At 42.5% G+C, this 14,458-nt stretch overlaps 5 protein-coding genes across 5 annotated transcripts; 3 read left to right on the top strand and 2 right to left on the bottom strand.

Annotated features, from left to right (window-relative positions):
* Window positions 1-446: 446 nt before the first annotated feature.
* Window positions 447-1,181, bottom strand: FOMMEDRAFT_161934 (uncharacterized protein; the record flags this gene model as incomplete). Its single annotated transcript, XM_007271411.1, has 1 exon — window positions 447-1,181. The coding sequence occupies one exon, from the start codon at window positions 1,179-1,181 to the stop codon at window positions 447-449; it is 735 nt and encodes a 244-aa protein (XP_007271473.1).
* Window positions 1,156-3,366, bottom strand: FOMMEDRAFT_23766 (Trm112p-domain-containing protein). The gene is made up of 6 exons (XM_007271347.1): window positions 3,124-3,366; window positions 2,983-3,066; window positions 2,847-2,924; window positions 2,187-2,796; window positions 1,998-2,126; window positions 1,156-1,946 (listed from the first exon to the last, which is right to left on the bottom strand). The coding sequence occupies exons 1-4, from the start codon at window positions 3,304-3,306 to the stop codon at window positions 2,773-2,775; spliced, it is 369 nt and encodes a 122-aa protein (XP_007271409.1). The 5' UTR covers window positions 3,307-3,366; the 3' UTR covers window positions 1,156-1,946; window positions 1,998-2,126; window positions 2,187-2,772.
* A 962-nt stretch (window positions 3,367-4,328) lies between these two features.
* FOMMEDRAFT_23764 (uncharacterized protein) lies at window positions 4,329-5,184 on the top strand. The gene is made up of 2 exons (XM_007271346.1): window positions 4,329-4,741; window positions 4,807-5,184. Exon 1 carries the CDS (start codon window positions 4,361-4,363, stop codon window positions 4,562-4,564), a length of 204 nt encoding a protein of 67 aa, XP_007271408.1. The 5' UTR covers window positions 4,329-4,360; the 3' UTR covers window positions 4,565-4,741; window positions 4,807-5,184.
* Window positions 5,185-5,792: 608 nt separating this feature from the next.
* Window positions 5,793-7,394, top strand: FOMMEDRAFT_143292 (uncharacterized protein). Its single transcript, XM_007271410.1, has 3 exons — window positions 5,793-6,347; window positions 6,405-6,539; window positions 6,592-7,394. The coding sequence occupies exons 1-3, from the start codon at window positions 5,853-5,855 to the stop codon at window positions 7,252-7,254; spliced, it is 1,293 nt and encodes a 430-aa protein (XP_007271472.1). The 5' UTR covers window positions 5,793-5,852; the 3' UTR covers window positions 7,255-7,394.
* A 224-nt stretch (window positions 7,395-7,618) lies between these two features.
* On the top strand, window positions 7,619-11,728 carry FOMMEDRAFT_171136 (uncharacterized protein; the record flags this gene model as incomplete). The annotated part of the gene is made up of 4 exons (XM_007271409.1): window positions 7,619-8,053; window positions 8,105-8,239; window positions 8,291-8,881; window positions 11,711-11,728. 4 exons carry the CDS (start codon window positions 7,619-7,621, stop codon window positions 11,726-11,728), a joined length of 1,179 nt encoding a protein of 392 aa, XP_007271471.1.
* Window positions 11,729-14,458: the final 2,730 nt, after the last annotated feature.

Below are 14,458 nucleotides of genomic sequence, written 5' to 3'. Positions count from 1 at the left end.
GTTTTGTTCATGCACCACCACTTGTAATAAGCTCCTTATGTCTTGTATACCATCAATCTTTCTGTAATGCTCCTAGTGATTATGTATCTGTGTCCTTCTCACTTTTTCTACTCTATTCTGTCCTATCATCTACTACTACTCTCTTTTCCGGTGGCACAAGAGAATATGACTGGCCATATCAATCAGAGCAGCTCTCACAATATGTTTACAAATGTCGGAAAAATATTTGTTTTCTGGTCTTTCTCATACCTTTAACAGTCTAATTGACTTTCATTTTCTGAGTTAATGGTCTACAAAGTAAGTAAAAGAAACTATTGACTTTATTTAACCCATTAGTTCGGCACAATACCTCGCATTTGTAATTTTACATTTAGTACATGTGAAGTTTATCATTACAAGACACATTTGCAAAGACAATTCATGAAATATACACTAACGAAATTTGTTTAGTTGATCAAATCCATGGGAGTGGGTGAGTTTGGTGGGCAAAGGAGGTCCAAGTCTTCAAAGTCTTCCATAAACAAGTCCGGGTAATCCGCAGACGTGGATTCCATCATCTCTTTGACCCTGCGTGCAACCTCGATCTCAAACATACGGTCCTCCAGCGCGCGAGCAATAACCGGTGGTGTGACTGGCTTCGGAATAGCCTTCGAGTCCTCGGGAGAAGCTTCATTGGAGAACGACGATGAACGCGAGAGTGAACGGAGAGGCGTGTTTGTAGGAACACCGAATGTATAGTGGCTATCGATGCTGCGGCAGCTACTCACGCGGCTGAGGGTTCGTCCTCTAGTCTCGCCCTCCTCGTCGTCTTCCTTTGAAGAAGGGGATGGAGCACGGGATTGGTCAAGGGACTCGTCTTCCTCATCGACCTTTGAAGCGGAGATGGTGGAGCTAGGAGTGCCGAATCCACAACCGCCATCACGAGAGGGCCAACGACGTAGATCAGGATAAGGAGTGACGGAGCGATTGTTTCCGAAAGTAACTCGAGGAGAATACATCGGAGGAGGGTACGGCGTAACAGAACGCTCTCCGACGCGGCGTGCGGCTATCTCCTGGCGTACAGAATCGGTAGACTCGGGTGAGCAAGAAACAGTGTCGCGGGAAGGAGACATGTCTAGACGACGTTCAGTGTAGTGGAGGATGGAGATGGGTGAGGGTTTGTGGAGGATGGTAGTTGGCATCGTGGCTAACGCGGCCTTAGGAAAGTTCGCAAATAAGTGGAGACGATGGATGTATACGCGGAAGGAAGAGAAGCAATAAGGATATAATCCGAGATGAGAGAAAGTGAGCTCTGCAACGAGAGATGAGAGAGAGCTGAAGGAAACGTTCGTTAAAGCGGATGCGGTTTTATAAGCCCTCGGCAAACGAATGCGTCGAGGTATGGTTGTTCAAACGTCCTCGTTCGGCCACACAGTACCACCTTGGTAAACCATGTGGGCCAATCAACGTGCAAGATAACCTTCTTTCGGTGGTGTGAATGAACGACCACGGCGTCATTTCTCTTGATTAGTCAAATTAGTACTTGAATTAGGTATTCTTACGCTTTGTCTTAGTAAATGTGCGTGCGAGTGTGGTACATTGGGTGTGTTCTGCTTATGATCGGCCACATTGAGGTGAGTCATGGGTAGGCCCACACTTCAGAAGTAACTAAGATACTCAACAAAAAATGTATGGAATTTCGCACTCCAATCGACTTCTGTAATCGTCTACGTTTACAGATAAACCCGCTCTTGGAGGCATTTCCACTGGATCCAGAAGGATGATTGGAACGAAACAACATCGTTTCCGGTCAGTAACGGACGCATTGACTCCTCTCGCAATAAATTTTAGTCCGCACAGAAGCAGCTAAGGCCCGAGAACGATAAGGGTTGTTAAGGAGACCATTCGCATTCACTATTCTTACCACCAACACACGCCTACATAATCCAATCTCTTCCCAGGTCATGCTGATGATACACTATCAGGTCAAGGTAATAGTTATGCTAACTATTACTCACACTTCTGCACGCTTGCTTTGATCAAGGAGGTGACGTAGAGTAATTGCTTGGACATCGACTTAGTCCGCTGGACATTTACACCTGGAAAATGTTCTGAGTGTTTTAGTGTTAACTGTTCTTGAAAAGGGACTACAGAGTGCAATTAGATGATAGCTCTTGTCACATTATAAGCGCAAATAATACACATACGTGATTGCTGGACATGTCCTGCGAGAAGCCCATTGGCGCGAAGTTTGAAGACCGACACAATAACATTTCTGTCGCTGTATGCCCTGGCCAGCGCCTAGAATGTGGCCTAGGGAGGGACATTAATTAGGAAGAGAGAAGTAGTCGTCCAAGACGATCTAAAAAACCAGGAACATCTTGTCTCAGGTGCCTTCAGTCGGTCCCCGCTCAGCAGTCCGAACAGAGAACAAACATCTCTAGTAGGGAGTAAAGCTTCTGCTTCACGATTACGGTAAAAAAAATTGATAGAAATTTTCATCGTTGCTAGACAATACAAGGGAAGAAATGGAAAGCTAAACACAGGTAAGATATAGGCGCTAAGATAAAAAGTAAGATACTCAAGCGTATCCTTCTAAAATCAACATCCTATAATGAGATTTCGGCCGACTCTCCGTTATATAGAGAATACGATAATGTCGAATTTTTTTTACCGAAGAGAAGTATGCTGGAAATTGAGCAGTGAAAAGGTCGTTCGTGAAATAATGGAATTCATCCGCGGTCTCAGAGCGAAGCAGTCGACAAAGCACCGTGAGTTGGGTGGTTATCTAATTTAAATCTCACTCTCCGAAAGAAGCTAATCGGGAGTCATTAGAGGAGAAGAAAGTACGTAAGATGGGGACGTACCATGTTTGGAATGCCATTCATAATTTTGTAGACGTGTCCGCAGTTCCGGCATACCATGGCTCCTTCCTCGACGTGAATCTATCCATCCAAACATATTTGTTATCCAATAGAGCTTGCAATGGGGAGCAGAACATACCTCGAGAAGTACATGGTGCAAAGCTTTCAAAAATTCGTCATCCAACATCTCAGGCTGTTCAACGGGCAAGGTCGTATTGCCGAGCTATAGACCAAATCAGATCTTCTCACTATACACGTTCTGAGATCGCAACATGCGAACCTGCTTCGCTGCATCAACAAGGGGCTTCCACTCAATCCTCGGCGCGAAGTTCCTCAGAAAATCCGCGTTGAACTCTGTCTCACGCAGCTCGACTTTAACGTCCTGAAACCGCAGTGGGAAATTATTCGTCGTGCACCCTTTAACGTGGCATGCAAGTAGGTTATGTGTTATGAGCCGAACCATTCTCTTCGTGTATGTTATGAAGAGAGTATGGTTTTTGACATGGGTGAATGAGTGAAGGTTGTGCAGCAGACTTAGCGGGCGCAACTTCTAGAAATTTCAAATTTTGATTCAGTTTATGTGCACGTGATCAATATATATCACGTGCATTATCATAAACGTGGGCACTAGCAGGCGATTACCTCTTCGGAAGAAGCTTCCCAACTCCCTCTTCAATCTTCAGTCCTCCTCCCTCATGCGGCCGTAATTGATCCATTGCTCATCAGTGCTTATAATACATGCCACGTTATGGCTGTTTTTTTGACTCACCTCTGTTTACCGTTTGTCATCCAGCGATGTAATCCCCCGACAAGTAGATCAATCAAGGTCTTTGAATACCCACTAGTAACGGACCGTCAACGACAATGTTCATAATTTTGGCTTGACTGAGTTGTTACGTGTCTCATTTGACACTGCTTCACGGCCTACTGTGAACTACTCCAATAGTGTACCCATGTACTGAAATGCTTGTAGATGCTTGTAGACAGTCGGTTGAGGATACTGGAACATCGCGAAATTCTATTCTCGTTGACGACGACAATGCATACCTTCCTTTGATTCCAGCTGCTCACCACATTCAATGTGTAATGTAGCATGTTTTTTTGCAAGTGCCGCTTCTATCACCCTGCTCAGCCTTTGTCGGGATTTCATTTGGAGACCCGGCTTTATTTTCAGACCGATCTGCGCCGACTTTCGGTCTGAGTCACCGCCTCTACGCCCTGTAATTTTTAATCCGATCAGACCAAGAGATAAAGGCGTCATAATCTCCGTCAACCAGCTATATCACCTGCTAAGTGCTTCTTATCGCCTGTCGTGCACAGCCTCACAACACTCTCCATTCCCGTTGTTTCAGTACGGGCCTCGACTTCGCTTCCCTGACTCCGATCCCGAGACACGCGGTCTTTTTGTGGCCAACCCTTCAGCACTGGGTATATAACGTACTCAAAGCGCCAGAAGCGGTACATACTCATATTTCGTACTTACCTCGACCGATATCGATACCACATCTAACAACACTATGATGCATCCAAAGTTCAGGACCAAGACTGCTTCTTTCCTATATGACGAGCTACAAGGCAAGGTCACAGAGACGACTCTTGCATTTGTATGTAATTCTGTCGACGCCGCTTCTCTGGATTCGATGCTGAGAGATCCGAGGACGTTTCCGAGGGACATCTCAACTGTATCGCTGGCGTGCGTACAACTTGCTTCCTCAAATTAACGAAAATGTTAATCTTTTGTCATTTTCAGAGAATGTGTTCGAACGGATTTCAATGATCCACGAAGACATTACACCGTCGACTTATTTGATAAGCACTTAATACCAATAGGCTCGATACGAGTTTATCTCGAAGGAGACTGTCGCGTAATGCAGAATGCCAGCGACGAGACTATGCTCGTACGTCTTGGTTTCTTCTTGTATTCATTTATTCACTCTGAACTGATTTTGTACGACTTTCCCAGATGTACAAAGCAAAGATAGGACTCCTATGAAGATATGCGTCGCGTCAGGATCCGAGTTCAATTGAAAATATTTTTGGTAGCACGGAGCATCACGTATCGGTGTGGACGGCCCGCGTACCATCGGCCCTGGTTTCGTCGTTTGCCTCCGAGAGAGCCGGCTCGAGGCTCATGATCGACACTATTGCGGAGCAGGGAAACACCGCAAAGGCTGTGCCGGCATTTATTCATCTGCGGCATCAGTTGGTATTCATTTGTGCATCTCTTCAGTAGTGCTACAATAACTCCGTGCCGCTTCCTGTGTTATTTGCTCATTTATTTTATTATCGTTCTCAACCCTTAGACTTATGGCTGATTAATAGAGCGTAACCATTTGATCAATTTTTGGCTCGATCTTGATGTCCTTTAGAACATGTTGAGACTGTAAAACTTACTCAGAGTGTAAGAGATAGATTTCTAATAAAGGCACACACCAAGTCAATCTCAGACTGCTCATGAATACCGACTGTGCCTGTACCATTTCAATTGGAAATCGTGTTCTGTATCACGGATTCAGCTCAAGCCCCTCATTGCATCATAACCAAACTTAAACCTCAGAGCGGTAGATGTACAAAAATATCAGAGACGCTGCCCCACAGGATGGCAAATAAACACAACTATAACGCGACTTCATTATACCTATGCTTGTATTTGTATGCAGAATGCAGCTCATTGTGCTTGGACTCAAAAATCAGTAGCACCGTTTAAATCCTTATTTTTCAACCTAACGCAATGCAACATAATAAATACCAGGAACACCTGCTAGGCCAAGGAGCAATGTAATCTCGGAGAATTCGACCACAAAAGCCGAAGTCACTCCTGTTTGTTTAAAAATAATATTGTGTGTGGCAGCTTACTGTATATGGACGTTCGGGTCGGTCCGGACGGATCCGATGAAGCAAGAAGAGTGGCTGTGTAGTGGACCGAGGCATTGGCGGCTTGGACTGTGTCACTTCCTGTCTTGTGTCTGACTTCGTCAGCTGTCTGAGTCTCTGCTGCCTACCAATGCCATGACGATGGAAATAATTGGCGAGAAGAATGACTCCGCGAATCAGCAACACGAAATTACTCCTGGTACTGTTGTTCTATTAGTTTCTCCTGCACGTGTGGACGAGACATTGCATCCATGCCAAGTGCCACTTCTCCGGATCCCTTACAACGTTATTCTCTTATACTCTACCAAACCACGCAAATGGCTTCTCTACTGTGATAGAGCTATATGCGGTGTTGATGGCCACCTTCGATCAGCAGCTACGGATATTAGCCAGGAAGACATGGACGACGGCGTTAAGCCTGATGACCACTATGTGTACCATCTTCACGGTGACCCAAACTATGTTGATAAGACCTTGAACGATAGGCCAACCAGTTGGGACTCATGGTCTGATCGATCTCACACAATTCCAGATGCCTTTGAAGCATACTACGGAGGGTGTCCCTTCACGAAGACCGTTATTGTAGCTTGTAAAGTACACCATCTCATTGAACATGCAAACGATGATGATGTGAGTTATGACACTTTCCGAATTACAACAGTATAAGGTTTTAAACACCTTTTAAAGTACTATCGAAATATCATTGCGTCACGAAATGGTCGGGAGGCTCCAATTAATGTCGGAGAGAAGCAGAACATATTAGTCATGAGCGCTAATATTCACATACTTTCCTTGAGGGCGAAGACTGTAGCGTTTTTGAAGGTTTGGCCAGTTTGTTTGTTGAAAATTGTCTCATGTACTAAGCTACTCCCAGACACCAAACTCTATTTTGAAGACGAACGAGCTCCCGGGTGCAGACCAAGCCACCCCCGACGACTACCGAGTTACGGTACATTGCTTTTCCGAAGACATGGTTTATCGGCGAAGCGCTAATCATGGTACTTCCTCTGATCTACGGAGAGGATGTGGTCTGCGACGACCACTGTCCACGTCCCTACCCGACGACAATAGTTATCGCCCAAATGACACTATATTAGATCTTTTCTATGCGCTTGCCTTGCTAGAGGCGTGGGGTGAAAATCGTGTTGGGGACGAGGAGAAAGTGCTTCGTGAACGGAAGAGAAAGGAACGCATTGCTGCAAGAGCAGCACGGCACAGTGCCCGTAATGCAGAGTCGGAGGAGGAGCCTTACGATACATGGGATTTCCTACTCGACCTAAATTATTTACTCAGGGGTACGTCGCGAGCAGAGGTAGAAGCAAAGCAAAAGGGACAGGAAGAGCGCGAGTCTCAGGAAAGAAATCACTACACAGACGAATGGCGGAAAGGAGTTGTTGTCACTAGTGGGCCTCCCCGCTCTCCCAATGTGATGGACTGCAACGACGAATTTGCGGGTGACGGTCCCAAAACTTCTATTATTGATGGTGAAGAAACGGTCAGGGTTGATGAAGTGCTGAACAGGTCACCACTGCGGTAGTCGTTGCCATCAGCGGAATCTCGGGCTGTTTCCTCGCCGTCAATAGAAGTATCGGGCCAGGCAAGAGGCGATAGTGCTTCTATTATTTGTACTAAGTGTTCCGATGAAAATACCTGATTGGTCGCCAACAAGCAATTTTTTGATAAAGAGGACAATCAGTAGTAAATAATTCTGTCTATACTACTGAAATACAATGTGTATGTAGCCAGATGTGAAGCCATGCTGAGAATGAGGTGAGCCAGACAGACAAAGCGGAGACGGAATGGCTGTGCAGTGGACGGAGATAGACTAAATTCACGTGTCACTCCCGCCTTATGTCTGACTTTGTCGCTGCCCCTGCTGCCACTTTCCCTCCACGGTGAAGATGGACAATACCGTGACTCTATCGGTTGCTCCTGCTCGTGTGGACGAGATATCGCAACCATGCACAATGCCACTACTCCAGATCCCATTCAACGTCATTCTCTTGTATTCTACTAAGCCAAGGAAATGGCTTCTCTACTGTGCAAGAACAATATGTGGTGCCGATGGACGTCTTAATTTCAGAAGTGGGTTTATTAGCCAGGAAGATATGGACGGGACCGTCGAGCCAGGTGACCATTATGTGTATCAACTTCACGGTGACCCAAACTATGTCGACATGGACTTGAAACACAGGACCAGCCGAAATTCATGGTCGAGTCAGTCTCACATTTCCCAAGACGACTTAAAAGACTACTATGGAGGGTGCCCCTTCTCGAGGTTTTCTGTTGCACGTTGTCAAGTGTGTCACCTTATTCCGCACTCAAAGGGCGACACCGTGAGTTTTAATATTGTTGAATAATCAATGCAAGTTTAATATCTTGCATAGTACTATCAAAACATTTTAGCCCCACGTAGTTACCCGGGTGCTCAGATTAGTGTCGAAGAGAAACAGAATATGCTATTCATGGATGTCGGTATTCACATGATTTTCGATAGGGACATGATTGTCGGGTTCTTGAAGGTTTTGCTGATTTATCTCTCGAAACTGTCCTATGTACTGAGCCACTCCTAGACACCCAATTTTGCTTTAAAGACGAACGAGCTTCCGGGTGCAGACCAAGCCTCCCCTGACGAGTACCGTCTTACGGTGCACTGCTTTTCTGAAAACAGGGATTGCCAACGAGATGCATATCATGGTACTTCCTCTGATCTGCGGAGAGGATGTGGTCTGGAAGAACCGCCGTCCACGTCTCTACCAGACGACAACGACTATCGTCCGAACGACGTGATACTCGATCTCGTTTATGGGTCTGCATTGCTGGAGGCGTGGGGTGCTCAGGATGCGAAGGAGAGATGCAGAGCCCATAGCAAAAAATACTACAGCGAGGGACCAGGTGTGCAAGATGAAGATCGTGCTGGGGACGAGGAGAAATTGCTTGGTAAACGGAAGAAAAAGGAACACTCTGGAAGACGAGTACGGCGCAGTAAGCGGCGGGTGAATCAAGCAGAGCCGGAGGAGCCGTACGACACATGGGATGTCCTACTCGACCTGAATTATCTACTCAGGGGTACGTCACGAGCAGAGGTTGAAGCAAAGCGAAAAGAGCAGGAAGAGCGTGAGGCTGAGGAAAGGAAACACTATGCGGACGAGTGGCGGAAAGGAGTCAGTAGTGGGTCTCCCCCTTAGTGCTCCGCGCGTAGCGTATACGCATACGTGCGTAAAATTTCCCACGTATACGCATACACACGTATAATTACGGGCGTAAACTGGGTCAGCAGTAGGGCTTGGTACTGTACTGTATACAGATACAGGCTGTATAATACGACCCTTATACAGATACAGCTCGTATAATACAGTACTGTATTTCTGAACCTGAAAACCTATACAGATACGGTACGGCCGTATACAGAACATATACACCATGTACAGATACAGTGTAGTTGCTACATTTACCAAGGTGTAGCATGAGATGTAAGGGGCTACATCATTGTGATATTACCTCTTTAGTATAGAAATATTGAATTCTACCTATATTATGCCTTAATCTACATGAAATGTATAAAATTTGACTTATTAACATTTTGTTATGTAATTTAGTCTGTAATATTTGTCATAAAGTCGAGTCATGTGATGTACCTATATTATAGTATATATCAGAATATATATCAGATTGTACATACTTTTACAATAATAGTACTGAATATATTACTAAATGCTAGTATAAGTGTCTGAACATTGAATACTACTTATTAGAGCTTCAGTATTATGTTTAGAGAGAGAGTTTCTTTCATTTAGTAGCTGTATATTGTATACAGGTATATACAGTCTGTATTATACAGACTATATACAGTTACAGCCTGTAAAATACATACCATATTTTTGAGTCAAATTTTTTATACAGATACAGTACAGTACTGTCAATCTCTAGTACCAGTTGAGGTAGAAGAGGTTAGTTGAGTCTGCAAGGTACAGATGCTGAGAGGGGTCAAGAGTGAGAAGGAATAGGTAGATCCAAGCAGAACATACAAGTTCTAAAGGTGACAATTAACAAGACAAGAGTAGTGTAGAATGACAAAGCCACACTTTAGAACAAGGCAATACAAAACAAGACAAGGTAAGAGGGAATGTTTACTGAGGAGACTGTCAAACTACACACTAAGAGTTGTAGTAGAGAGTAACTTCCTCCCAAGTACAAATTACATGAGAGTATTTATAGAAATTATGAGTCCTTTGTAGCTACTAGTCCTTTGTGAACAAATCCACCACTGTCTCCTTTGTATCAACCCATTCAGGACTCTGGATCTGAGTCCCCTTTGTATTGATCAACCAGCTGTCTAAAGGCTTAGAGTCTTACCTTTGTGAATCAGAACTAGAGTCTAGAACCCAACTAGTCTGAGTTGAGCAACCAAGACTATTGTGTAGGTAATGATGACATAATCAAAGGATTGCTGATGTGAGGATGATGCAACTTTGATACAACTGAGCCCTTCTGATCAGAATGTATCAGAATGTATGTGTTACATGAGTGTGACATCTCCCAGGTGTTTTAGAATGTGACTGTCCCTATTCACACCTAAGAGTGTAAATTTGCAAACTGGCACACTTCATGTTTTGATCTTCTACTTCTTTTTGAGTTTGTCCTTCTTCTTCAACTATGTCATTGTTGTAAGAAGTGAATCAGGTCTACAACTGAGTGTAGGCCCTTGCTTAAAGGATGCAGGAGTTGCTACAGTGTGTAAGGACAGTAGATTGGCTATTAGTAGTAACAGAGTAGAGGGCAGAACTGGTGTAGTTGTAGGTAAGTTCTTGAACATTATATTGTCTCTGAGTCTTCTAACAAGACAGTACAGTTGGATTGGGATACACTCACTGTATCAAGTGTGTAGGCCAGCTTTGTGCTTACTGTACTATAGTAGCTCATACTTTAACTCAAAACATAGGTGTTATAAATTAATACAGAGTATAGTAGCTGTAAGGATGCTCTGATTAGTGAACCACTTCAAGGGTATGAAGATACTATAGCTGTTAACAAACCAAGCATTACTCCTCTAACAAAGTAGGTAGTAGAGGTTGTAGTTCTGAGACTGTCTGATGTGGTTAGGCACACTATCTAGGATGCTGAGACAGGTGCTCCTATGGGTGAACCAGACATTCTGCCAGGTTCTGAGCTAGAGTGTGAGTTGTCTGTGTACTGAGTACACAAGTAGGATTAAATACTAGATAATGAGAGGTTGGATGTACTCCTTTGTGAGTAGTAAGGAGTACAACTAGACTGTCAGAATAATAAGGAGGACAACTCAAACAGTATGTAGTCCCTTCTTTACTTATTAATGATTTGACTGACTACTACTAGTTACTTGATCTAGATACAGATTACATATATTTAGACAGGAGGTGTTCTGTGTTGTATGTATTGGACTTCCACAAGACAGACTGGGTAGTAGAGGAGGTTGAAAACAGACAGGTTGAGTTATAGTTCTGGAACAGTTCTCTAGTACTAGAGTCAGTACTAGACAGTGGCCTGACACCTTTGATGAGTCAGAGGTGTAGTAACTGTGTCTGTTAGTATATAGTGTGCATTCAAGAGTATAGTAAGACAATTGTATACTTAGTATACAAGAAGAGTAAGATCTGTTACTCTCTTACAAGGACTGGTAAGGTGGTAAGGGATACAAGGTTAAGGCAGGGGAGGACAATAGTGACAAACCCATACCCTGTAGCTAGACTGTTGAGAGTGTGTCTGAAGGATCTGGGTAAGTTGTTCTGAGATCAATACTAATAGCTTTTAAAGACAACATTCTTCTAGGTGAACTCTTGGAACACTTGTTGGACAACAGTAAGTTCTGAGAGGATCTAGAGCTCAAACATAAGCTTTGTGTCCTCAGAAGGTAGGTGGCTACCTATTGTACAATGTTAGATACAATAATACAGAACATAGAGTAGTTACAGACTAGGATGAGTGTAAAGGTAAGGTGTTGAAAGGATGGACAGAAGGATGGACAGAATTAGACATTCTGTTCAGAACAACTGAACTAGCATAAGTGAGACAGTCAACATAAAAGCTGTCTGTAAAAGTAGCCAAATATAATCCCTCCTCTATAGTTTTGGATAGTATTTTCTGTATGTTTCTAACAATGTGTGATGTTACCAAAGTACAAGTGTGATAATTGTAAGGTAATAAGAGTGACTCAGTATTAATAGGTAAACAACAGAGGCAAGGCCATATGTATACTGAAAGTAAGACAAACTAACAGAACAAGAACAGAATGAGAACAGAACAAGTACAGAACAAAACCAAAAAAGAAACAGAACAAAAACAGAACCAAAATAGAACAAGAACAGTGTGAGAACAGAACAAGAACAGAACAGAACAGAACAGAACAGAACAAAGCTCTTAGTACATGACTTTGAGACTGTTATGACTAAAGAAATACAAAAGTGGTCTAAGGGCTACTAGACAAAAACCTGTGTACAAAAAACCTAGTAGGAAAAAATGTACTACAGGGAAAACCATGTAGGTTCAAAGTATAAGTTTAACTATAATCTACAATTAGTTAAAAGTAAAATCAAAGAAAAACAGAAGATAGAGTAGAACAGGATTAGAACATTGTCTAGAATATTATAAGGGGTTAATAGAAAAAGGCAAATTCAAGAAAGTAAGGAACACATAAGTCTATAGTGGTTGGCCACAATTGGCCTTTAGTTAGAGTCAGAGTCCTTAGAAGGCTTGTCCAACAGTGGTAGGTTGTTAGTGTCATTGATTTCATTAGCTGGACCGAAGTTTTCAACAAGACATGTAACTGGAATCAAGAGTGTAGTGTAGGCAAAGTATGGAACCAAGTAGAACACTGTAATGTGAAGACAGGAGACCAATCTATTGAGTTCAGCTACAATATAGGATCCTCCTTGTGTACAACAGACTACTATGTACAGTCCAAGATAGTATGGCTTGGTTTTTTGTCTAAGATCCATTTGTGATTTAGAGTTGTGTATGAGGACAAGTCAACTGGGTTCAAAGTTAAAATCTTTGATCAAGTGTTTGTGTGTTTCTTCAAATTGTTAGAGTAAAGCAATCTAGTCTGTATGGATACATTCTGTAATAGCTTGAAGGTTGGCCAGACATTTCTATAGTTGACATGCTCAAGTTGTAATGAGTTCCATCATTGTCATAAGTTTGTCTGGTGCTAGAGTAAGATACATTACTTCTATGATATTAAATAGGAGAAGTGGTTCAATACTATAGACAATAAAATAAGGGGACATACTAGTTGTGTAACAGATTATGATCCAATCCAACCAAAAGACAGAATGTGTGTGTTCATGCCATTATAGTTCATTCCCTTCAGCAGCCTTTATAAGGGCTTCCTGTATGTTAAAGTGGTAGTGTTTAATAATACTATTAGCTCAAGAGTTGTATGTACTAATACAGATGTGATTAATGTAGTATTGGTTGTAAAGCCAATCTAGTGTAGTGACAAACAGGGTTCTGTTGTTAGTAACAAGTTCTGGGCACACACCAAATTGACAGAGAATATCTTCAAAAATGAATTGTTCAATACTTTGTCTGGTTTCAGAATAGAGTAAGTGGAACTTAGGGTAGCTAGAGAGTGTACATCAAGTGTGAACAATGTATTAGAACCCTCCTGCTTTCAGTATGAACTTAGTGTTGATGTGTACCTTAGCAAATAACAGGGCAATCTTCAGAATACTGGGAGGGATCAGGATTTGAGTTGTCTGACAGAGTTAGCATTTGTAGCAGGTACAGATGTAGTACTTAATGTTAGGTCCAAGGCTAGGCCACCAGAAGTAGTCAAGAAGTCTAGCCTGGACAGAGTAGACTCCTTTATGTCTGAGATTGTTATACACAGTCTTGACAAGATTCTATTGTCAGTCAGGTTCTATTATAAGTTAGTAGTTACTGTTCTAGGTTTTCTGCCACAGTCAGCCAGTCTTAACAAAGAAAGTGGTTGTATAGTAAACAAAGGTGGTGAATTTGTGATTTTCCATCCTAAGTGGTCAGAGGTATGTTTCTAGGAAGGTCTTAACTTGTCTGAGACAATATTCTCTAGTATGTATACAATCAGTTGTTAGAAATATCTTAGAAGGTTTGGTATTGTTTGGAACAGTAAACACAAAACTGTAGTAGAAGGTGTAAGCTTGGTTAATCTATTCCTCAAAGTTATCTTCTTCTTCTGGGTTGGCTTTAGTACACAGATGTCAAGACAGTCTGTTAGTACAAGCAAACTGTAGGGCTAGAATGTGTTAGAACTCAAAGTCAAACAGTAGGATTCTGGCAATCTATCTGTTGATTGTAGCATTCAGCTGTAGGTCTGAGTTATTTATTATACTCTTAACATAGACAGTATCCATTTCTACTACTAACTTCCTTACTCTGATAAGGTGAATTTGTAGAGTATAGAGTGTGTAGAACAATCTGAAGAGTTTGATCTTAGCTTGAGAGTATTAGGATTGTGCTTTGTTCTAGTTAATTGATCTGAATTGGTTGATTCAATAATGACTGTTAAGGTGTTCTTGTTTGAGATAGAATCCTACACTAATAATAGATGAGTCTACAGTAACAATAACCTTCATGTCTGACTCATAGTCAATAACACATAAGGCTGGGCTATTAATAACAGTGTCTTTGAGTTTGTCCATTACTACTATGTGTTCCAAGTAGAACTCAAACAGAACATTGTGCTTGGTCAAATGTGTGAGTAGTCTAGTAAGCTGAGCAAA

This window comes from Fomitiporia mediterranea, assembly GCF_000271605.1.
Source record: "Fomitiporia mediterranea MF3/22 unplaced genomic scaffold FOMMEscaffold_17, whole genome shotgun sequence".
Classification (NCBI taxonomy): Eukaryota; Fungi; Basidiomycota; class Agaricomycetes; order Hymenochaetales; family Hymenochaetaceae; genus Fomitiporia; species Fomitiporia mediterranea.
The sequence above is the reverse complement of the archived record's forward strand: the minus strand, read 5'-3'. Positions and strand labels throughout refer to the sequence as shown.